Below are 23,210 nucleotides of genomic sequence, written 5' to 3' on the forward strand. Positions count from 1 at the left end.
GTAGGTTCGTATAACCAACTCCTAACTATGAACTCCAAATCCGGAGCTCAACTACTAGGCTCGGAGCTCTAACTACTACTCCGAACCTAAACATGTTTTTCTGTTGTTTAAGTCAATAAAGGAGACCTATTTGACTTGGGAAACATGGGGCTTCTAGAAGAGTCAAGATGAGACTTAATAAGAGACGGTCTCCTAGTTAAACACTAATTGGGAAACCTCATCTATTCATCAAGATGATACTTAACAAGAGACGGTCTCCTAGTTAAACACTAATTGGGAAACCTCATCTATTCTTATAAATAGAATAGTTGAACTACGCTTTGAGTTTGATTCCTATACACAGGATACGTAGGTAGCCATTAAAGAACGTGGTTCAACTCATCATCTTCTAAATCTCTTCTTCTTATTGATTCAATACTTCTAGTTGTTCTTTGATCATCAACAAAATATTTGTGTTTCTTGATTAGGAAAAATCATCACACAATTGGCGCCGTCTGTGGAAACACCATACAGAATTGATTTGATTTCTTGGTTGAAATTTTTTCGGTTCTAGGTTCTCCTACCCACCAATTTTTCTTGGGTTTGTTGTTCTTTAAAAAAAATAATTCTTATCTTCACTTTGATTCAAAATCATAGTTACTACAAGAGCCAATGTGAATCAAAATAACGAGGGGAATAACGAGATCGATAACCCACATGTTACTTCTCAAAGACAATCTGAGCGTAGGGAGATTATCGTTTTGGACAGGGTCGTGAAGAAGATGAGCCTAACAACGATACTCCCCAATCTGCCATAACCAACCAAGCCATCATGGATGCTGTGATGGCCGAACGTGGTCGACAAGAGGCTCGTTTACGTTTTTTACAAGACTACTACCGTAGTGGTTGCCCTCTTGATGGAAACTTCGAAGGGGCGTTAAGCCACCAAGTCTTGACCATAGTGAGGGTTACGTCCCTACGCCTTATATCCCTTACTTCGTTGGGTATCATAGCGACCAACCAAATTCGGATTATAATCTGAAATTGGATCCAACCCGACACTCGAGTTCACACGAAACTGACTTCTCTTGGTATTCAAAGTTCTAGAGGTATGAGGGATGGACGTCCGAATGTGTTTTCCCGGAATCCACAACTATCAAGGTCACCCTCAGTACGAAGAAGACTTTCAGTTCCAAGGGAACCTTCATTGCCTCAGAATCCCTCAGTTCCCCGATCCAGTTTTGCAAACTCCTCCACTTGATCTTGGGATCCGGAACCGTGTTATCATCGAGATGAGAACTACGAGAGTCCAGGTTTGAGGTATAACAACGAGAGAACTCAAATTCATTAACCGACTACTCTTACACAGCTTAAGGCGCAAATACTGGAGGAATTGCGAGGTTTGAAACCAACTAAGATGGATGAGTTAGTTGTTCAGTCAGCAATCGAGGGAGACATTGGAACTCCTTTTTCACGACATGTTATGAGTGGATACATCCCCCATTATTATAAACCACCGAAGTTCTCTAAATTTAATGGCAAAGGAGATCCAGTCTCTCACATGCTCGTTTATCGTCAAGCAATGGTGGGTCTTTCTAAGAAAGATCATTATTTGTGCCGGTATTTTGCTTCAAGTTTGACAGACTCGGCACTCACCTAGTACACAAAGCTGCCCAAGGGCAGCATTCACGAGTTTAAGGTGTTATCCATCAATTTCATTGTGAAATTCAGTTGCAACCAACCCTACATTAAAACCGCTGATGCACTATTTGACATGAAAATCTGAAAGGACGAGCGTATTAGGGATTTCACCAAAAGATTTAACAAGGTGCAATTGCATATTGACAACGCCGATGAGACCCTCGCCATTGTGGCCTTTAGAAAGGGGTTAGATCCCACTTCGGTCTATACATGTCCTTGAAGAAAGAGGAGCCTCTGAACATGACAGAGTTGTATGCTCGGATCGATAAGTATCTTGAGAACTAGAAGAAGACCAATTGGATAGGGAATCTTCTTATAAAAGAGTGATAACCAGTGTCACCTCCGTTCTTGTTGGTAGGAGCTCTGCTAGTCATTATAATGATAGGAAGTCCGAGGAACCACAGTCGGAGCACAAGTTAGTCGACAGGAATTCCTATCAAGATAAGTCCAAGAGACAGGAGACTAGTGACACGTTCGGAAGTAATAAATTACCCCCACAGGATAGGGACTTTACCACTTTAACTTATCCTTATGAGGACATCTTTGAAGTTAACCAGGAACAAGATGTTCATGAAAGATCCTCCAGCGGTGAATCTCGATGCTAACATGTACTGTTTCCAAGTAATGTTATACTACTCTTAGCTTCTAAGAGACAAAATTTTCACAAATTTGGATCTACTTCCACTATACTGGGGGCATGATCTATGCCAATCAATGCTCAATAAAAGTTATATTTATCTTTTCAGAGCATTATTTCTTTTATAATTTTTTGTTGGGATACTTTTTGGATGTTGGGTGAAAGATCCCATATGTTGGCCAAAGTTGTATCAGAACCTTTAGAAAGCTTTCTCGGGATAATGAGTGAAAGATCTCATGTGTTGTTCCTCGTGTGATGGAGAAAGTTTAACTTAGCTTGGATTTTATCCTCCAAAGAGCAATTCTAATGCCTTATGATTATAAGTGTCGGTTTATGCATTAGATACCATATCATTTAAGGACTTTACAGGAAATAGTACAGGGGCACACCCTACGTTCTTACAAAGTCTTATTTCTTAACAAAACTAAAGGTATTTACAAGAATTGACACAGGGGCAAACCCTATTTTCCTACAAAACCTTGTTTTTCTAAGATTTGACATACGAATTTGTATAAAATATAATTCACACTTTTGTCATTTTTCCTCAACAGTCGAATGTGCAACCATCGTCTAAGAGAAAAGTGGGGCATCTGTGTATACATATTTATGCAAATAAGGAGAAAAGGACACCACTTCCTAGCTAGTCTGGAACTTCACGTTCGGAACTTGTCCAAGTTCGAAACTCCACTTCCTAGTTAGTTAGGAACTCCACGTTCGAAACTCTACTTCCTAGCAAGTTTGGAACTCCACGTTCGGAACTTGTCAAAGTTTGGAATTTCACTTCCTAGCTAGTCAGGAACTCCACGTTCAGAACTTGTCCAAGTTCAGAACTCCACTTCCTAGCTAGTCATCAACTCCATGTTCAAAACTTGTCCAAGTTCGGAACTCCACTTCCTAGCCAGCTTAGGAACTCTACGCTCGAACTCCACTTCCTAGCTAGTCCGAACTTTATGTATCGGAACTTGTCAAAGTTCGAACACCACTTCCTAGCTTGCTTGGAACTCCATGTTCGAACTTGCCTAAGTTCGAACTCCACTTCCTAGCTAATAAAGAACACGTGAAAGTCCAAGTTCGATGCTTTGCTCTGTCGAGTAACAAACCCGACATTGTTTTGTGGATCAAGAATGCTGAACCGCATTGCCCAATCTTCAATCCGAACTACCTCAACAATTTAGAACCCGAATCTGATTGGCGATGCAACCAAATTGGGAGGGCACAATCAATTGGTACAACCAAAATTGGTAGACCTTGTGATTGCCCATGAAATCACGACTTCGGTTTCCAACGTCCGGACATGAGTGTTTAGATCCGAAGATGATAAAATGACCACTTCCAATGGAAAAGGCTAACTTGCCGGGGCCGGTAGCTTAACTTTAAAGGAATTGGAAAGGTAAAGTTCACTTTTAATCTAAGGTGAACAAACTTCTATCGTATCCTAAAGAGTTGATTCATGCAAACAACAAGTAATGAAGTAAAAGAATTTCGTTACTTCACATCTCCTGACCAAGTATTTCCAATTCCGGATAAGCTAGTTCTGGCTTCACCTCCTATCTCATGACCAAGTATAATTAATTCTAGATGAGTGATAATGGGCTTATGGCATGTCCTAATCTGCCCAGGTCCGGCTCATGGCTCAGGTCCAGGTCATATGACAAATTGATGGTGATTTACTCACTTCCTTTTGAATCCAATATGGTGGCTAAAAAAGGCTTCAGATGCTTGTCAATGGCGATCTTAAAGATTTCAAGAAAATATTCAGTGCTTGTTTTCTTTTTTTCGACTGAATCGATGAACGACGTGGAAACGAGATGATTTCACGAACACCTTGACGTTTAAGTGGTGGCTGCAAGCAAGAATGCTTGTAAAAGATGAAAAGTAAGGTTTACTTTTTTAAGATATTGTCAACGAAAAAGCAAATTGTAGATTTACGTTGGTAAAGGAGGCTATAACAGGAGATCTTTATTTTGTTTCCAATTAAACAATGACATACAAATAGAAAGAGAAAAGGAGTTCAAACAAGCGGGGAAGCAAATAGACTACTTGAACAAGTATAACTCAACTCGGATGAGTGATACGGGCTTCACATGGGCTGATTTGTCCAAGACTCCTAGTTTGATTCATGGCGAGACTTGTGAACTCCGGGTTTCAAATTGTTTAGTTCCCCGATGGAGTGAATCCAACTCCGGATGAATAATATTGGGTGTAAATATAAAAAAGCCGTCGAAGGGGTATAAGGAAAAGGAAATAAGACCAAGTCCGGATGGATTAACAAGACATGTATTGGGCTTTGAGTGATTTCTCAACTCCGGTCAAGTTCCAGTTTGCAAGGCCCAGTTTCGTTGCACTTCCGAAGTCACGGTGACTTAGTAAAATCTACCTAAGTCCGGCCATGTGGCCATATTTGGTCCCTTAGATATTCCAGTCCGGTAAACGCGAGGCATGACAGTCCGGCTTTCAACGAAGTTTAGTTCGAAATGTAATCCCAAGTCCGGATCATCACAAGGCATGGCATGACGGTTTTCACCAAGTTCGGCCTAATATACAAGGTTCGGGCATGGTCACGGCAGATCCGAATTCTATGTTCCTTGCGCAAAAAGTAATGCAAAATTTTGCCAATATATTCCACGAGAGAAAATCGAGGTGTAAGACGTCGCTTACATTTTTTATCCAAATTTTTCCTTAAGGGTTTAATTCACAACCCATGAATAAAAAAAGGGGACATCCGTGGTGTGCATATTTTAGCAAATAGATATGTAACACGTGGCGATTATCTTCTTAAGGCTTGGATATAGTCTTGGTGTGGGTAGAAAGTACCGAGAACATACCTAAAGTCCAAATCCTCTTACTTCCTAGGTTCGGAAGTGAGACAAAAAAAGAGGTTAAGTGGGCTTTGAAACTAGTTGGAGTAGTGGGTTCAGATAACCAACTCCTAACTATGAACTCCAAATCCAAACTCAACTACTAGGTTCGAACGGGTTAAGAGGCTTTGAAACTAGTTGGAGTAGTAGGTTCAGATAACCAACTCCTAACTATGAACTCCAAATCGAGGACTCAACTACTAGGCTCGAGCTCTAACTACTACTCAACCTAAACATGTTTTTTCATTGTTTAAGTCAATAAAGGAGACCTATTTGACTTGGGAAACATGGGGCTTCTAGAAGAGTCAAGATGAGACTTAACAAGAGACGGTCTCCTAATTAAACACTAATTGGGAAACCTCATCTATTCATCAAGATGATACTTAACAAGAGACGGTCTCCTAGTTAAACACTAATTGGGAAACCTCATCTATTCTTATAAATAGAATAGTTGAACTACGCTTTGAGTTTGATTCCTATACACAGGATACGTAGGCAGCCATTAAAGAACGTGGTTCAACTCATCATCTTCTAAATCTCTTCTTCTTATTGATTTAATACTTCTAGTTGTTCTTTGATCATCAACAAAATATTTGTGTTTCTTGATTAGGAAAAATCATCACACAATATATATTCTTTATTATCTAAATTCGTTGAGTGTAAACTTCACTATGTTAGTAGACCCTGAACTTTGTCACCCATAGTTTAGCTTTTAGAGGTAGACGGGCTCCTCCGTACTTTTGTCTAGACCCTGTTTCATCACGGTCCTTAGTTGAGTTGTCATCGAGTATGTAATTTTGTAATCTTAGGGAGCCGGCTCTTTTTTTAGGGGCTAACTCTCTTTTGCTCAAAAAAAAAAAAAAAAAAAAAAAACAACAACAACAACAACATGGGATTGCTTTCTTGTTAATGACAATTTATAAGTAATGAAATATATAGTGCACTGTTGTCTAATTTTCCTAACTACTTCAATTGATCTCTGACAGCTCCTGTCTCACCTGATATGAGTGACTTGACTGAGGTTTTGATAGAATGACTTGGCTGAGGTCTTGACGTAAGTGACCTGGCAGGTCTTGATATAGTTATGTGATGAGTTATGTTGAACTCGTATATAATATACATTGGTTGTGTATATTAGTCCCTCACAATATACTTATCACCCAATCACAAGATGACACATGGTGCTACATTATGGCAGACAATCTTCGCCACCACTAAGAGCATGACATGTGGTAATAACATTTTTACAATAGGAGTTGGAGACTTAGAGCATGACCAATGGGTTTGTGTAAATTTACATTTCCACATAAGAGCTACATGTGCATTTAAAAGAGATTTACAAATTGGGTTTAGTGAATAAAAAACCTATGTGTTAGCCACAAATGTTTTTAAAAGAGATTTGCACACTAGCCAAATTCAGCTAGCATCCCAACCGAGTTATTTTTTTTTTCGCTAACATCATCCCAACTGAGCTAGCTGAGTGGTAGTATCGCGAGAAGGTGGTGACAAATCCTTAACAAATGGCATCTTGGAAAAGTTAATTTGCATCGCCAACGAGTTAAACACTTGATATTCCGGTATGAACCGACACCCTCCAAAATATCAAGACGAAATTCCAATCCAAATTAATTTCGTATGCAACATGACACGAACAAAAACCCGAAAAATAACATCTGTTTCAGCATTAAGAGATTTGACAATAAGGGGTGAATTAGACAAAGAGTTTCGATTTCCATCTTCCCATGTTCAGCTGAAACAGCTGAGTATTTACAGATTACCTGATAGAAAACCATTGTTGGAGTATTTACAAGTAATGATGCTATTCAATTTGTTGTTCCTCAAAACCCCAACCCGGTTTTTCGTGAGGAAGAGAACTTTGAGGTTAGTCAGAGTGTTGCTGATTATGTTTTAAAGATTAAGGGAATGGAAAGACCATTGAGAGATCGAGAATGCAGGGATTGTGATTTTCATACTGCACTTACCACACTGACTAAAAAGGAGGAAGAAAGGCAAAGGGTAGAGTCTCAACAAAGGAAAGACGGGTTGGTTGCGATTAATGGGTTCGGATGGAGATGATTTAGGGTATGATATGGCGCCGAAGCCCAAGATGAATTTTAAAGGTAGTAAGATTGGTGAAGGGGTACCGATTATTTTAGTGCCTAGTGCTTTTCAGACTTCGATTACTATTTATAATGTTAAGGAGTTTTTGGAGGATGGAGTGTTTATTCCTACAGATGTTAAGGTGAAACAGATGAAGGGGGCTAGGCCGGATTGTATTACTGTGCAGAAGATATTTAGTAGAGATCGGGTGGTGATGGCTTACGAGGTTAGGGATAAACCTTGGGCTTTAAAGCCCGAGGATTGGGATAGGGTGGTTGCTGTTTTTGTGTTGGGGAAGGAGTGGCAGTTCAAATATTGGCCTTTTAAAGATCATGTGGAGATCTTCAACAAAAGTAAGTCTTCCAATAACTATACACAAATTTTGGACATGGATTACATTACAATTATGTAATCTAGTTGTGTTTTGAACTTTTAATTGAGTACACATAATTGTAGATACATGAAATTCACATAGTAAGGAAAAGAAAAATTACATGTCCATCTTTCACTGCACCATTTGCCAAAGTGGAAAATTAGTGATCCATTTGATGGGTTGTGTACAAAGAATTACTATATAAAAGAATGTAAGTTGCTCTAATAACTAGAAAAGAACCCAAATTATTTGAGTGTAATCAAGCACTACCTTGGAGTTAGTTGCTTGCACTTAATCCCAGATAGAAAAAATTGTACGAGGTTCAATAAATAGTTATACAGTGATGCTTATTAGACTTGTTGCAAATTACTCGTCGGACTACAGTTAATATTTTCAGATAGAACTTGAGAACTGTATTGCTTGAAAAAAAATTTATATTTGAGTTAGATTCTCTATTGTATTTTGCAGTTATCGGATTCTTTATGCGATTTGAAGATGACGGTGTGGAATCAGCCAAGAATGTGAAACAGTGGAATGTGAAGATCATATCGGTGAGAATAAGCCTTTCTTAAGTTATTTATTTATTTCCGGCTAATGATTATTAATCAAATAGGAATATGTCAGTGCACTTTGCGTTCTCCTCTCTTTCCTGTCATTTACAGTGGATTTCAGCACAGTGTTGTAAGTAACTATTGCTTTAACATGCAGATTAGTAAGAATAAGAGACACCAGGACAGAGCTGCTGCATTGGAAGTATGGGATAGACTGGAGGAGTTGGTGCGGTCACGGTCACATACTTAAATGCTGCAGATTCTGAGGAGTTGTAATGTTTGTTGTTCATGATCAGGTTAACTTATTTTGATGTTTTGAATCAGTAACGACATCTGGTAGATCAACTTTTCGATCTTTAGCACTTTTACCGTCACATTTTGTAACTTCTTACTTTTGAGAACAATAAAAATCATCTGTATCAGTTGGGAATCACCAACTTCTCAATAGATTGTTTTTAGCAATCACTTTTATATTTCTAGCTGCTATCAGTTGGGAATGTTTTGTTTTTGAAGTGAGTTGCAAAGTACGTACGTCGTCAGTAAAGATATTTACTTGTGGAACCGAACATATCACTCTGTTATTTAGGAATTGAATAGACGAGAAAAAGGAGGAGGGTGTGGGGGGGGGGTGCGCTGGGCTGGGCTATTGCTTCCTTAATTATCAAAAGACTACTACTAACAAGAGAGAAAAAGAGTAAGAGAGAGTGAGGGATTAGAGATTATTAGAAGGACAGAAAAGAGAGAAGATGGAAGGCGACCAAACTGTTTTCGACTTCGAAAGTTCGAAGCTTAGGAACATGGGATTTGAATTCACTTGTAGGAATTGGTATGCTTTTCGATTCAAGGTGCGTAATCGTTTACTTTCCTTATTAAATCTTGGTGTATGGTAAATGTTTGGTGAATCATATGATATGGAGTTGTTAAAATTGTAGTCAAATAGACTTCTTTTAGAAAATCCTATTCAATTTGTATGCAATCTCTTATTGAAATTGGTGATTAAGTTGAAAGTTCAATAGTTTATATTGGGAGATGGTTTATAATGTAAAAGCCTATCAATTTCGTGTGGGTCATTTAATTGGAGCTTTTGATTGAATTGGACATTGTCATTTCCTGATTTCTTGTCTTTTTCTTGTTGTAAATACGAAAAACGACTAAAAAGGGTATCAAACTTTACATGTTTTGACAATATGGGGACCAAACTTTTTTTCTTGACAGTTTGGGGACCAAACTGTTTGATTTTTGCAATGTAGGAACTTCCGTCAAATTTCTCTAACCGTTTATAATTTGTATTAATTTTCATTTTATAAATTAATACAAATGAAAATTAATTTGTAATGGTGAAAAAAAATTAATATAAATTAATTTGTAATGTTGAAAAAACTTAATATAAATTTTCTAATTTGCAATGTTGAAAAAATAAATAAAAATTAATACAAATTAGAAACGGTGTTAGAGAAATTTGACGGAAATTCCTACATTGCAAAAATCAAACAGTTTGGTCCCCAAACTGTCATGAAAAAAAGTTTGGTCCCCATATTGTCAAAAGGTGTAAAGTTTGATACTCTTTTTAGTCGTTTTTCGTTGTAAATATATAGTGGATTATTGTGAGAAGACTTCAAAACAGTTTCGTATAATAAATTTGGATTTCCTTGTTTGGGGTCTCATGTATGGATTTTAATATAAGAGGTTTAATCTTGGTAAATGTTTGGTACTGATTTGTTCATGTCTTGAGGAATTGAAGTTGATGGATATTTAAAATACCTTTGTTCTGATTTAGAGGTAAGATAGCTACTACCTCCCGTTTGATATGGCCTATGTATAAACATAAATAGATAGGTTCAATGAGACTTCAGTCCAATGCAGCACGTCCTACGCTATTTGAAGGTGTATGTGAAAGGTTAGGCACTCGATAAAATACACCGTCAGAAATCTGTCGTCTGAAAATCAGGATCTGCGTCAATTTTGGAGCCATGTTTTCGCATAGTTTGGCTAAGATTCAAACCCATGGTAAAACCTGAAAAAGTAAGACCCGTGTGTCTGTTTTCTAACCCTTTTGGCCTCGACACATTCAGACTCCTGTGGAGATAAATACGGTCTCTAAAAGTTTGGTTGGCAGAATACAGTGCATCAGAAATCAGTTTCTGTGCACTGTGTTCGAGTCTAGTTTTAGTATATTTAGAACGAGATTGAGAATTTTTGAAAAACATAAAGAAGTAAGGTCTGTGTGTTATCTTTACAACGCAAAAAGCCTTGTTGCTTTTGGATATCTGTGGAAAGAGTTGTGCTATCCCGAAGATAGCCGTCAGAAATCTAGTTTGCTGAAAATCAGGATTTTTACCGTTTTCGACCGAAGTTTTCTTATAAAGTTGTGGTGGTGTGTAGTGTTGGTGGTATAGATGTGTGTTGCAGGTGGTGGTGCAGGTGTGGAATAAACGTACACACCTGCAATTAGGTCGAACACACTTTCTATTAGGGAGTATCTGGAAAGCCAAGCAGGTGTGGAATAAACATACATCCCTGCAATTAGGGAGATCTGAAAAGGCAAGCAGGGATGTAAGTGCTACTTAGTTGTCAATGGAGCATAATGCAAGTAATGAATCTGTCAGAGAGGAGCTGCGGACGCTGCATCCTGATGATTCACAGATTGTGGTTTTAAAACACAAAGTTTGGCATGTAAACGATCTTATACAGGTGATGTTCTTTTACGATTACTCCTGATTTCTCTTTGATAAGTCTCTCTATCTTATGTCCATACTTAGGCCTCCTGAATCTGTGATTCTTGCAGATTTCAAGATCCATTGGTGATGCTCATCTGAAGAAGGCAGAGTTCAACAGAGAGCCTTTGTTAGCGAAGTTTAGATTGCCTGAACCCTTCCATAAAACCAATCCTTATTAGTTCTGAACCATCAACAGAGCACTGGGACAGAATCTCGCAAGGAGGCCTGAAGCGCATTCTTGAGAAGTAATCCAAGTGACATCTGTAGTAAATTTCTGGCGGCTTGAGGACTCATTATGCTAATTGTTAATGTAATGTTTACAATATCATTTTACAGGTTTACATGGCAGATCTACTCTGAGAGATTGATGACACTGGCTGGGGTGTATGGCTTCTGGAAGTATGTCTCAAATCTCGAGCGTCATGAGACTAGGCATTATCTTGAGATGTTTTATGCACTGAAGGCAAGCAGGTATGCCTCCTTCATTTTAAATTTCCAAATTTCTAAAATTTGTTGGAACCTCCTACACCCTATTATACTTTATCTAAGAGTTGAAGTTTATGATTTTAAGTTGTTGTAACTAATACATTTCTATCTTTACCCCCTCAGGCCCAATCAGTTCCCTTGGCTATTGATGAGTAGGCAAAATCTGGATCTCACATGGTCAAGCAAAGCATACTGTTTTTTGCGATAAATTTTTAGTTTGAGATTGAAAAAATGTCTCGTTTGTTTACGGCTTTGATTTGTATTTGGATAGAGAATTGGTGAATGTACTTAATTTCATTGTTTGGCTGAAGCTTTACCATGCAAGTAATAAAAGGAACTTTCTTCTCATTTTTCTACTTGTTCGCTAGTCCAACAAATGAGCGAGTACAAATATTGTTCAGCCACATGCACTGACGGTGCCACCAAGGCACCAACAGTCAGGATCAGTCTTTAGCCTATCGTAGTTAATGATGCTTGATATGTTTCTCTTGAGATTTTCCCCCTTACCTCGTTCTTTTTCTCCAAAAGGAAATTTGAAACTTTTCTTCAAAGATGCTCAGATGGCATATTATGTAGTACATTATACCATGAAATTTGCATTGAGTGATCCAGAGGTAATATGCAAGTGTCATGCCTTGTTCGTAGAGAATGCAGTCCACTATGACTGCCCACTTCAATAGTTTACTTCATCCAATATTCTATACTATGACTAAGTATAATGGGTAAGTGACCATAGGTGCAGGGAATCCAAAACGATTATCTATAAGCAGACACTTGAGGCTGGTCGATGCATCACCACCTATAGCTTTATGGTTTTGGATTTTGGCTTGGCTCTACTGCGGCTGAAAGCAGGCTCACTCTCCCTCTTCCCTCTTGCTCTTCTTCCCCCCACATCTTATATTCAAAATTCAAATTTCTGTTGTAATCTTTTCAAAACGTCTTTCCCCAAAATATTGCTGAGATTGGGTGATTCTGTCTTGTTTGGATTTTTGGTTGTGTGAGCCTATCTTTCAACAACCTTCTCTTCTCTTGAACCCCCCTCTCTTGATTATCTAGTATATCCGTATCTTTTATATACACTAGGGGGAGGTTATATTATGTTATATAGAGATCATATAACTGGTTGGATGGAGGAGGCTATTGGGGAGAAGGCCAGCCCAGAGGAACCAGAAGATTATACTAAAGCAAAGATAGAACAGCTGCAGGCGGACATGCAAAATCTGTTTAGCTCAAAAGAGAAACGGAGGGTGGTGATTGGCAGCAAGAACAGGATAGAGTTAAACATAGAGAATATGACTCTATTGGGGAAGCTGTATGGTGGAAAACATATTCCTCTGCAGGAGCTTGCAGAAGAGCTACATAGATGTTGGCAGATAAGGGGTAAAACAGAGATAGAAATGGTCTCTAAAGGAATTTACAAGATGAGTTTTGAAAATGAGGAGGAATACAGACATGTCAGGAAGAATGGCCCTTGGGTGATACAAAGATTCATTATGTCCATAAAAACGGCAAAACATGCTGATGCTCTGGAGGAAGAACATATGTTCGACCTGGTGGACTCACTACACCATAACAGGCTATTTGCAACGGCAAAAAAGCGTTGCTAATAATTTTTGCAACGCTTTTTAAGCGTTGCAAATATGGCGTCGGTAAAGTGTTGGAAATATTTGCAACGCTTAAAAAGCGTTGCAAACAGAAATTCAAAGCGTTGCAAACAGAAATTTCCAACGCTTAAAAGCGTTGCAAACAGAAATTCAAAGCGTTGCAAACAGAAATTTCCATAATTTAAAAAATTCATTTGTAGCGGTTATAAACCGTTGCTGATGGGTTGCTAATAAAAAAAATTTTCTCATATTTTGTAGCGAGACCAACTAAACCTACAATAACCAATGAATACAAGAATCCAATGAATACAAGAATGGTTTAGACAAATATATACATAGCTACAAACTCACTCCAAACTGAAGCAAACAAAATTAAGGACAGAAAGCAAACTTCCCACGAAACAAACCACCATTGCTTTCAAAATCTTCCTTTCACTCTAGGAAGTCCTTGGCATCTTCAAACCCAAAAAGCTCAACGCCTTCGCATTCCCCTTCCACGGCCACAGAAACCTGCCCCGCCACACCCTCAACCCATCGCTCTAGCAATAGCATCTCCTTGTGCACTCTCCAACTGGATTATCAATACAATGAATAGTCATTAGAAAATAACAATGCAAAGAAAAATTAAAAACACTGTGACTACCAAGGATGGCACACTGGATTTCATGTTTCTTTTGCATCATCAATTATATAATTGAGTTTCCCCAATCCATTAGCTTTCTTATTCATTTATATTATTGTTATCAATTATCTATAACTAGTTGTAATATTTAGTTGGTGTAGTACTTGTGATTCACAATCTATTCTTGCACACATTTTACGTTGAAAAAAGGATTTAGTCCTGCTATAAAAATAACAGAGAATCAACAATATCTATATAAAAGAGCCAAGGCTTGAAATACATGTTCTTGATTGCTTGCTTTGTTATACCCTTATTAATCAATGTCGGTATACTTTGGCTAACAAAAATCGATAACATTTAGTACTAAAAGTTGGGTTACTTTGGATAAGAGTGAGAAGGTACCCGACATATATGTCTAATTTTATCAATGGTCGTAGAGTTTCCCTAGTTGTTGTTGCTTGTTTACACATAGTTAATGCCATACTTTTCGAGTAATGCTACATGTTTACGGACAAAGAGACAAAGGATCTTAGCACTAAGAACATTATAATGAAAATCTAGAAAAGTGAGACGCCGACAAGACTAAAGCGGTCAAGTTCATTTTAGTGATGCACTGATACTACATTGCAACCTTTTGTGTGTGTGTGTGTGTTTTTCTTATTTAACACCTGACCCTGCATCTCCGCATGTTTATCAGTTTATAAGAGACTTCACCTTCTTCTTTTTTAATCTTTTTATTTGTGAGTTCTTGTATTGTTTGTTGTTAGGGATTGTTTATCATATAAATCAAATGTGTTTTAAAAACACTGTGACTACCAAGAATTCACCACTACATACAAAGTACTAAACCACAGTTCTAATGAGAAGCTACAAACTACAAAAACTCATATCAGGAGACAAGTTCAAAATGGTATCTAACAATTTGGAGGTAAAGAGTAGACAAAATAAATAATATAGTTTTAGTCCAAAAACACTGATTTATCTCAGAACCTGAATTTGTTCTAGCTGCCTGAACTATGAGCATATTGGCTTCCATGTACTTTTTCTCCCACATATGAACCAATAAATCAGCGTTTTTGGTAAACGATACTAAAGGTGAAAAACGTTGCGAAATATGTATGAATTTCTAAAGGAAAAGGAAGCAGTTAGAAGATGAAAACATACTTGAACCCAATCATCATCGCTTAGTCCAAAACTCACGGCCTTTGAAAGCGATTAATCGGATAGAGTTCAACTACCAATATTCTAACAAGAAGCATTGGCCTTTTGATTCCATTTATCAGCAGTCGGGTCCCTTACCACCAGAAATTATCCGTCGAAAACTTCGCTAATTGCAAATCTTTGGAATCCCTCTTACAAATTGATGATCCTCAGATGTACTACCACCGTATTTTAGCTACAATCGGGTATGTTAGCTCTTCCAACCAATAAGTATCATAGAGAAAGAAGTAGCACTAAACAAACCTGAGTCGAAAAGCTTCCCCAAATTGCTTGAACCCTTCCACGGTCATCAGTTAGCACACCAGAGAATGTACTACCGAAATCTGGAACAAAAAGAAAATAAGAACAATATGAAACTAATCATAGAAAAGAAAAACATAAAGTGTAACTACCGTAGTAAATCAGCCACCTAGATAAATCCAAGACATGGAAAAATAAGTACTTGTATCAAGTTCAATAACTTCCATGTTTGTTGCTCTATAACGTGGGTAGTCAACGGAACCAACATTCAAAGCAGCACAGGGATTTTCTAGATATAGCCTGCAGACTTCTACTTAAACCCACAAGATAGACTGAATCTCCTTGTCTCAAAATATCCTATTATGGTGTAGTGTCATATCATAATAATTCAAGATTCATAAACATAGGAACAATAAAAAAAGAGTCACAGAGACATCTCAAAGCCTCCATGCAGTGTCCAAGACGCGCCCAGTTCGGGTCCAAACTACCCTAGCACGTGGGACACGCATGTACCGCGTCCGTGCTATTGGAGCCTCTGAGTTATAAAACAACATAACCCTCCTTAAGATTATGGTAAAGTATACCTCTCCATTAACTCATTAAATGAGGAGGAAGACTCCAGCATCTAGCAAACAAGGTAAAGGTACGAAAAAAATAAATAAATAGAAAAATGCATGCCATTACTTACCTTAGCCCAAAGAGCCAGCTCCACAATATCTATATCCACAACTTTCGGAAGTTGGCCCAGTACCTCTTTGCATATGTTTAAGGTGCACAGCAGAAGACGGTTCCTACAAACATAAGGCAAGTGGTTAACCCAATAAACTATTGATAGGATGTAAAAATATTACACTTATAGGCATGTTTTAGAATTCAAGTTAGTTACTGTCATTAATGTTAGCATGGTCCAGATGATGGAGCAACACTCGATTCCTAAGGTTGTCAAATCCCTGTTCTGAGGTCCAAATTAAGAGAAGGGAAACAGGCGCATAATATATGACTATATGAACTCAAGAGAAATTACGGAAAAAATGTACATCCACTTGGGATCATTAGAAATAACCTCCACTTTAGAAAGATGCTTCAGTTTATGCGGCTTGGCGGGCTTTCTGGCCGAGGAGAAAAGAAAAAAATTAAATGAGAAAATCAGTTAATAAAAAAGACAAGTAGAAAATGACCTCAAGAACGCGAGTATTTCAAAACATGAAACAACTTTAGTAGTCTTGACCTTTAATAAACAAATGATGAATAATAATAATAATAATAAATTATTGAAAAGATTAATTATCGTGCTTGAAAGAGCAAGGACTCTAGGTTTAGCCACGTTACTCGCGACCTTGCCCCAAACTTTGATACACATGACAATCTTTGAAGAAGAAGAAGAAGAAGAACTAGTTCCTTCCATTGCTACTTGGCAAGCTCTTAAGTAACTCTTCATCGTCCGCTTTTCGATTTAAGCCATTTATATTTACTACTAGTCGCGGGCTCGAATGAGGGTGGTCTTTTATAGTCAGCGAGACGAATAAACCAAGTCTTGAAGTAATTACAAAGGCATTAAACATAATGTCTACTTTCGGGATCTCGTATTGTTGTTCGGTTTCCTTCTCTGTCACTATGGCGGTCATTATGATCATGGTTGTAATTTCCTCTCTGGTTTTACGCTATTTGAAGAATGGCGGTCTTTCAAAAAAACCTTCGAAAAGTTCAAACAAAAATCAGATCTCTCTATTGGTTACGTAAGGAGACAATATAGAGGCGATAAAATTAATAATGCACTTGGCGGTAAAGGAACACATTTAAAATCCCCTTTCTCCTTCATGCAATGGCACACACACACAAAAGTATTTTATGCACACACACAATTTTATGCACATCCAATTAGGCCCGAACTAAGATGCTAAACTGCAGCCATATTCAAAAGATGATGAGACTTCTTAAACCGATACATAGCCCAAATATTTAAGATACTACAATTAGGTACATCTTGGATCAATGAAAGGTTGCAAGAAATATTTTCATCTTACGATATTTGGAAGGTAAGTCCCAGTTACGCCCGATACCTAGGTAGTTCATCACCATAACGATATACACTGGTTGGCCTATTGGAACCCGGTGAAATGGTGCAACAGAAGCGAGGTGAGGGCCATAACTCATGAGTGACTCCGCGATATTGCCATTGGGTGAAACAGGTCTTCGGGACCCTCCCATGGAATATGGCCCTGTAAATACGCAGAGGGTACCATAACAGGAGAAGGATAAATTGGAGGACCATGATAGCGTGGATTTTGGCAGAATCTTCCTACTCGATGTGGAACTAAAACTCGGAACTTTTGGGATACATTCCTATCCAACCAATCTGGAAAAGGCCCTCCCTCACGTGTGCTACCTCTTTGAGTTCACTACCAGTTAATAAGTATCCGAAATTGCTGACTTCGTTATAAGTCGGGATTCTCTAAAAAGCCTAGGTCTTGACTCATATACATGACGTTCAACCATCTTGTTCTACACTTATACATAGGAATTCTCTCTTAAAGTATTGCTTTAATTTTCATAAGACTTTCATTCATTGGAAAACAAAACCTCTCTATATTAAGCCATTTCCCACTAAAACATCTATACTTGGCTAAGCCAAATACGTCAATTAATGAATTTTGTAATCATTCACGACATTTAGACTCCACACAAACCTGAAATACCAAACCAAATCCTTATTTTAGTTGTACACTTGTACTTAAAACGACACCAGATGTTAAGGGGCAAGTCAAGGGGCTCTTCACTACGCATAAGGGATAGCATACAACACTGAAATTTCCCTCCACACATCTCTCAAAATTCAATCCATTACTATCTCCATACAACACAACAACATTAAACAAAATTACAACATTAAATTAAGCACAAAAAATAGACTAGTATAAAAAAATGTACCTTGGTTTCAAAGTGGTGTGAGAAGCAATATCCCTAGAAGAAAACTTCTGTGAAGGACCAAATTAAAATTGAACAAGAAACACTTCACTACTAGCAAAACCAGTCCGGAAAGACCAGTTCACTTTTAAGATTAACATGGTGCCAATAGGCATAATTAACAAAAGAAAGAGGGAAGTGAAAAAAGAATAAATACCTTGAGGCGCTTAGCTGCATCAATGAAGACAAATTCCTGATGGAGAAAAAAGAAATGGATCACAGTTTTTCTAAAACAATTATTGTATAGATGCCGAGAGAGTGTGTTAGTAATGGCAACCTTAATAATGGATGCACCTGCTTGAAATGCAGATGAAGCTATCATTAGTCCAGGCCATATGATGTCGATGTTAGATAGCAGTTGTCCCTCGTCTGATCCACTACACTCACAATAAACAAGGAAGTCATCAATATACCTACTAAACTGCATGGGAAAGTAGACATGCATGATAAACGATTCCTACATTTGAAAGCTCTCTAATATTCGCCAAGACACGTACTTGTTTGCAACGTGTCCTTTCATAAAATTGTATCAATAAACCCGATATATCCACTACACTCACAATAAACACGTACAAGTTTCACTTGTATCAATAAACCCTGGGAACAAAATGGAATATACATTTCAGTTCGTCCCGGAGCATTGAATTTGAATAATGATCTCTACTTAATCGTAACTGCCTCGCCTAAGTGTAATACTAACTACGATCTAAGTTTCAGATATACCTCCAATGAGACATCCCAAAGAAGCAAGTCCAAGGGCTTCTAGAATACCAATTAGCACAAAAGAAGATTTGGGAAGGGATAGCATTTCCTTAAATCCGCGAGTCCAAAGACAAATATCTTGCGAACAAGATGGAAAAGTATATACCAACATACCTGCATATAAGAAGTAAAACATTAGTGAAAGGGCAGTGCAACATTTATCTTAACCAACATTCCAATTCCCACCTTGATACAAATACACTTTGTACAATCTAGCTGTCTATGAAACCAAATACACTCAAACTTAATTTTCACAACCAAAGAAAAATACCCAAGTCCCAAAACTCAAACAAATCTCATGAGCACAAATATACATTGGTTTCATACAATGTATATTGTAAAGTTAGAAATACAAGGATTTGTAATTATATATCTAAATCCTTTACCTGATGGTAAATTTCAGCTTGAATCTTAATTCCCGGCCATTTCATTCTTGGTACTTTATGTAGTTCATGTTTCGTCACTTAAGTTACTGGAATTCACTAGTTAAGCATCTACCCTTTATTAATTTGGTGTGGATTAATCATTAATGTCAACAAAAGAACTGGGTTTGTCGAAAATTAACCAATGCATATGACCCGAGCTAATTAAATCATTATGAAGTTATTAAGAACACTGCAACAATTATGACAATATATATAGTTAGGAAGCTTGAATTTATAATTATAAACTTGAAGAAACTTCCCCAAAAATTCATAGTATAGCCATTACATGAACATTATTTTAAACCCAATTATCTGCAAAATTGAACACGCATACTAGCCTACAAGAGTGCTGAACAAGACCCGGCCTTGAAGCGTTTATCCACCAAGTGAACCTTGTCCAAGCAATTCATGGAGTTTCCAACTCCTTTGCTAAGGAATTATTGCATTTGCAAATAAAGCAATTCTCTCTACTCTATGTGTGATATATATAGTCTGACCGTCTTCAAAATTCGAAAGAAATTAAAAAGAAGACAAAGTCTTAATGATGGTTTTTCTTGCTCATTAACTCCATTATTTTTTCTCAAATCAAACAATTTTTACACTACAATAAAAAAAACAATTACGTAAACTAGATTACCCGAATGTGGTGAATTGAGCAAGAAAGAACAAATAAAAATGAACAAATAAACTAACTGAAAAGGTCTTACCTTGAGAACTGAAAAGTTAGGAAGAAAGGACGGAGCTTGAGCAAATTTGAACAAATCCACTATTTTTCAGGATCTGAAAGTGCAAGTAAAGCAAGGATAAGGTGCAGCCGAACTTTCATCTCTTTCAATCCATACCTGATGAGAATAATCATACCACGACTTCCTCCAAAATTAACCACTGAAACAGTTTATTGAATGGCCAACATAGAGTAAAACCAAGAAACCCCATTTCTCATATACTAAACCCCCTAACCCCGTCTCTCTTTAGAAATTATAAAATAGAACTAAAAAGGGGTGGTAAAATTGCATATTGTGGCTTCCAAACCCCGTCTCTCTTTCTCCATTTCATCGTGCTCTATACAAGTGTGTTTTCTTTCAGTAATGGTCTAATGGAACTGTAGAATGAAGGTTTCTCTTTGCTGAAAAGGACATAGAGATAAGAAAACCCTAACCTAACCCAAATATGTGAGAGAGAAAAGAGAGGTTTTATTTTTGACATACCGATACGATTTCTTTTTGTTTCTCTATTTTTGAAATTTGAAGTTGTTTTGGTTTTTTGGATTTGTAACACTTCTCCAACGCTTTTTAAGCGTTAGCAATTAATTCCGGAAATTCACTCAAATAAACCAACGCTTTACAACATTGCCAACGCTTATTTAGCGTTGGCAATTTACTAACGGTAAATAAGCGTTGCAAAGCAAAAAAGGTGCGTGTTGCAAATATCCTATTATGGTGTAGTGACTTTTGGATTCAAATATATGGGCTTCCAAAAGAGAGGATAAATGAGGAAAATGTCACCACAGTGGGTCTAAACCTTGGTAAAGTAAAGAAGGTGGATCTCAGTTGTTCATCGGAATTCAACAAGCCTGTAGCAAGGGTGAGAGTCCGGCTGGATATAAAGGAAAGATTGCTAAAAGGAATAGAGCTGTGCACAGAAGTAGGGGAAGTGATTCCAGTAACCTTTAAATATGAAAAACTGGATATCTTTTGCTACTTTTGTGGGTGCATTGGCCATGATTTGCACTACTGTAACCTCAGGGAGAAATTCAGTATGGAGGTAAGAAAGATTGGTGGATCGTCAAGGGATATCAAAAACAATTTCTCATTCATGCTGAGAGCCAATGTGTTCTACAATGGGGCTGCCACAGCTTGCCCCAACATAGTGATTATCTCAGGTACCCCTCAAAAACCCAGGTTGGACCAGATCCCAGCTTGGTTTAGAGGGTCGCCGGTACGGAAACATTGGCATGGGGAAGGGCTGCTGGCTACACCACCAAGGAAGTCACGTGGGGTCTCTGGTGATGAGGCAAGGACGAGAAGAACAGAGGAAAGAGGAGCTGGGTTGGCAGAAGTCAGAACGGCTAGCTCAGAGCATGTGGGCACTGTGCAAAGTAACGTTGGTACACCAGATCAGAACGTGGGAAAGTAAGTGTTGGGAGGCCCAAATTGTGAGGGGCTGGACCAACGGACAAAAGGTCTGGAGCTGGCTACAGAGCTGCAGGCCCAAGGAGATCAGATGGTGGTAGACTATGGCCTAGAGGGATGTGGGGCGGCTATTGTGGTTTGGGGCCCAAGCCTCTTAGTGACGGACCTGGATCATCACATGGCCCAGGAGGAGGAAGGGTCCGACCCATGTAATAAGGTTTTATTGGGGGATCTAGAAGATACTGTTGATGGGATAGGGAAGCTAGGTCAGTATAGTGATTTCTTGGGAACTCGAATCACTCCAGTGGAAGAGCACGCCTCGCCGAAAAATCTTTCTCCCCTTTTCAAGGAAATCAGCCAGTATCACAAGTATTCCAAGGTAGGGGTGGATAATGATGATACTGAAGAGTCTGGGTTTGGACAAGCAAATTTTCGATTCTCTGGGATTCCAACACGTGGAGAGGGGTTCAGAACCTTGGTATCTAGAGGGTCAAGTAAAGGAGGGGTCAGGAGAGATTTTAGAGCTAGATCAGGAAAAAGCTCTGGTGTGGGAACTAAAAGAAACCTGATCCCAACGGTGGAACAACAGTTGATTAATATGGCGGATAGAGGTGGGGTGAGACAGAGCTTAAGGTTGGCAGCTATACAGTCTAAGAGAGTAAAAAGGGAGGCTGATGACTTGAGGACTAGAGCATTGGGGCATGTACTCATTCCTGAAGAAACACCTATTATTGAGATCTCAAGTGATAATGCTAATTATGATGAACCATCTCGGTCAGACCACGCTCATCCAAGCGAACCATCAGAAGATTATGGACAAGAAATACCAGAGGATCAGATACCTTCTGATGCGTTCACAGAGTGGGGGGAAGACTATTTCTCTGATGGGAGCAATCCGAACTTGGGGGATAATCTTGGGATTGGTCAGGAAGAGGTGTCTATAGGGAATGCTCCCTTGGATCTGATTCAAGAAAGTTTTGAAGGGGTGGGTTATGAGTCCGAGGATAGTATCTCTTTGCCTCTGATTTTACAACCTACGCCTTTGGCTATGGATGACTCTTTGGTGGTGAACAGGAAGCAGTCAAAAGACAAGCAGATACGTTTGAGTGAAAAGGCAAAAGGTCCAAGAGAAGCAGCTAGTGGGGATGTAAGTGCTAGTAGTGCTAGTGGTGAGTCTACAAGCAGTGGAGGTCTGTGTGGTCCTCCTATAGGGTTCGCGGCAGCTGTCCCCAAACAGCAGCCTAGTCAGAAATGATTCACGCCTGGAATTGCCGGGGAATTAGTTCCTCCACGGCGATTCAACAACTAAAGGACTTGATAGGAAGATATGACCCTGATATAGTTTGTATTTCAGAAACTAAGGTAGGCAGTGATAAGATTAGTAAGATCAGTAGAATGGTAAAGTACAAAGGCTGCTTCAGTGTCCTAGTTGTGGGGCTCAGTGGTGGACTGGCTGTTATCTGGAAGGAGGATGTGGACTTGGTTATCATGGGAGCATCTCGGAACCAGGTGACAGGTAAACTAAATAATTATCTAAGTAATGAATCTTGGTTTTTCTCCTTTGTGTATGGAGAACCTTTAGCATGCAATATATATAAAGTCTGGACGGAGCTTAGGGATGTAGCTTCTTTGATCCCTGGGCCTTGGTGCCTGTTTGGGGATTTTAATGCTATAACATCTTTGGACGAAAAGATAGGGGGTGGAAGCATGTTTAATAAAAGTATGGTTGAGTTCAATGAGCTGATTGATGATCTGGGTCTTATTGATCTGGGGTTTAAGGGACCTAAGTTTACTTGGAGTAATAATAGAGCCCCACAGGACCATATTATGGAAAGGTT

The 23,210-nt window shown here is 38.5% G+C and overlaps 1 protein-coding gene, 2 long non-coding RNA genes and 1 pseudogene across 5 annotated transcripts; 2 read left to right on the forward strand and 2 right to left on the reverse strand.

The window, feature by feature from the left end:
- Nucleotides 1-6,802: 6,802 nt before the first annotated feature.
- On the forward strand, nt 6,803-8,664 carry LOC147488339 (protein CDC73 homolog; annotated as a pseudogene). Its single transcript, XR_015202109.1, has 3 exons — nt 6,803-7,628; nt 8,117-8,199; nt 8,357-8,664. The product of XR_015202109.1 is annotated as a protein CDC73 homolog (transcript).
- Nucleotides 8,665-10,460: 1,796 nt separating this feature from the next.
- On the forward strand, nt 10,461-11,750 carry LOC147488340 (uncharacterized). Its single transcript, XR_015202110.1, has 4 exons — nt 10,461-10,890; nt 10,985-11,161; nt 11,253-11,387; nt 11,526-11,750. It is a non-coding gene; the product is annotated as an uncharacterized LOC147488340 (long non-coding RNA).
- A 3,220-nt stretch (nt 11,751-14,970) lies between these two features.
- Nucleotides 14,971-15,882, reverse strand: LOC147488341 (uncharacterized). Its single transcript, XR_015203188.1, has 3 exons — nt 15,778-15,882; nt 15,093-15,172; nt 14,971-15,024 (listed from the first exon to the last, which is right to left on the reverse strand). It is a non-coding gene; the product is annotated as an uncharacterized LOC147488341 (long non-coding RNA).
- A 1,387-nt stretch (nt 15,883-17,269) lies between these two features.
- Nucleotides 17,270-18,761, reverse strand: LOC147488342 (protein CLT2, chloroplastic-like). 2 transcript variants are annotated; one of them, XR_015202264.1, is made up of 4 exons: nt 18,515-18,759; nt 18,331-18,430; nt 18,211-18,246; nt 17,270-18,064 (listed from the first exon to the last, which is right to left on the reverse strand). XR_015202264.1 is itself a non-coding variant. In XM_086572926.1 (4 exons), exons 1-4 carry the CDS (start codon nt 18,571-18,573, stop codon nt 17,999-18,001), a joined length of 225 nt encoding a protein of 74 aa, XP_086429052.1. In that variant the 5' UTR covers nt 18,574-18,761; the 3' UTR covers nt 17,270-17,998. The 2 variants fall into 2 exon arrangements, 1 of the variants encoding a protein (XP_086429052.1); XM_086572926.1 differs by having other exon boundaries at nt 18,551-18,761.
- Nucleotides 18,762-23,210: the final 4,449 nt, after the last annotated feature.

Source organism: Coptis chinensis, chromosome 7 (assembly GCF_015680905.1).
Source record: "Coptis chinensis isolate HL-2020 chromosome 7, ASM1568090v1, whole genome shotgun sequence".
NCBI classification, from domain to species: domain Eukaryota; kingdom Viridiplantae; phylum Streptophyta; class Magnoliopsida; order Ranunculales; family Ranunculaceae; genus Coptis; species Coptis chinensis.

Bases quoted from the DNA above. Each gene is read 5' to 3' on its own strand.
- LOC147488342 (XM_086572926.1), bottom strand. From the start codon at position 18,573: ATGAAAGGACACGTTGCAAACAA. The intron at 18,431-18,550 runs GTACGTGTCTTG...TTGTGAGTGTAG, and splicing joins AAAGGACACGTTGCAAACAA to TGGATCAGACGAGGGACAAC. The intron at 18,247-18,330 runs GTTGCCATTACT...TTTCTCCATCAG, and splicing joins CAGGTGCATCCATTATTAAG to GAATTTGTCTTCATTGATGC.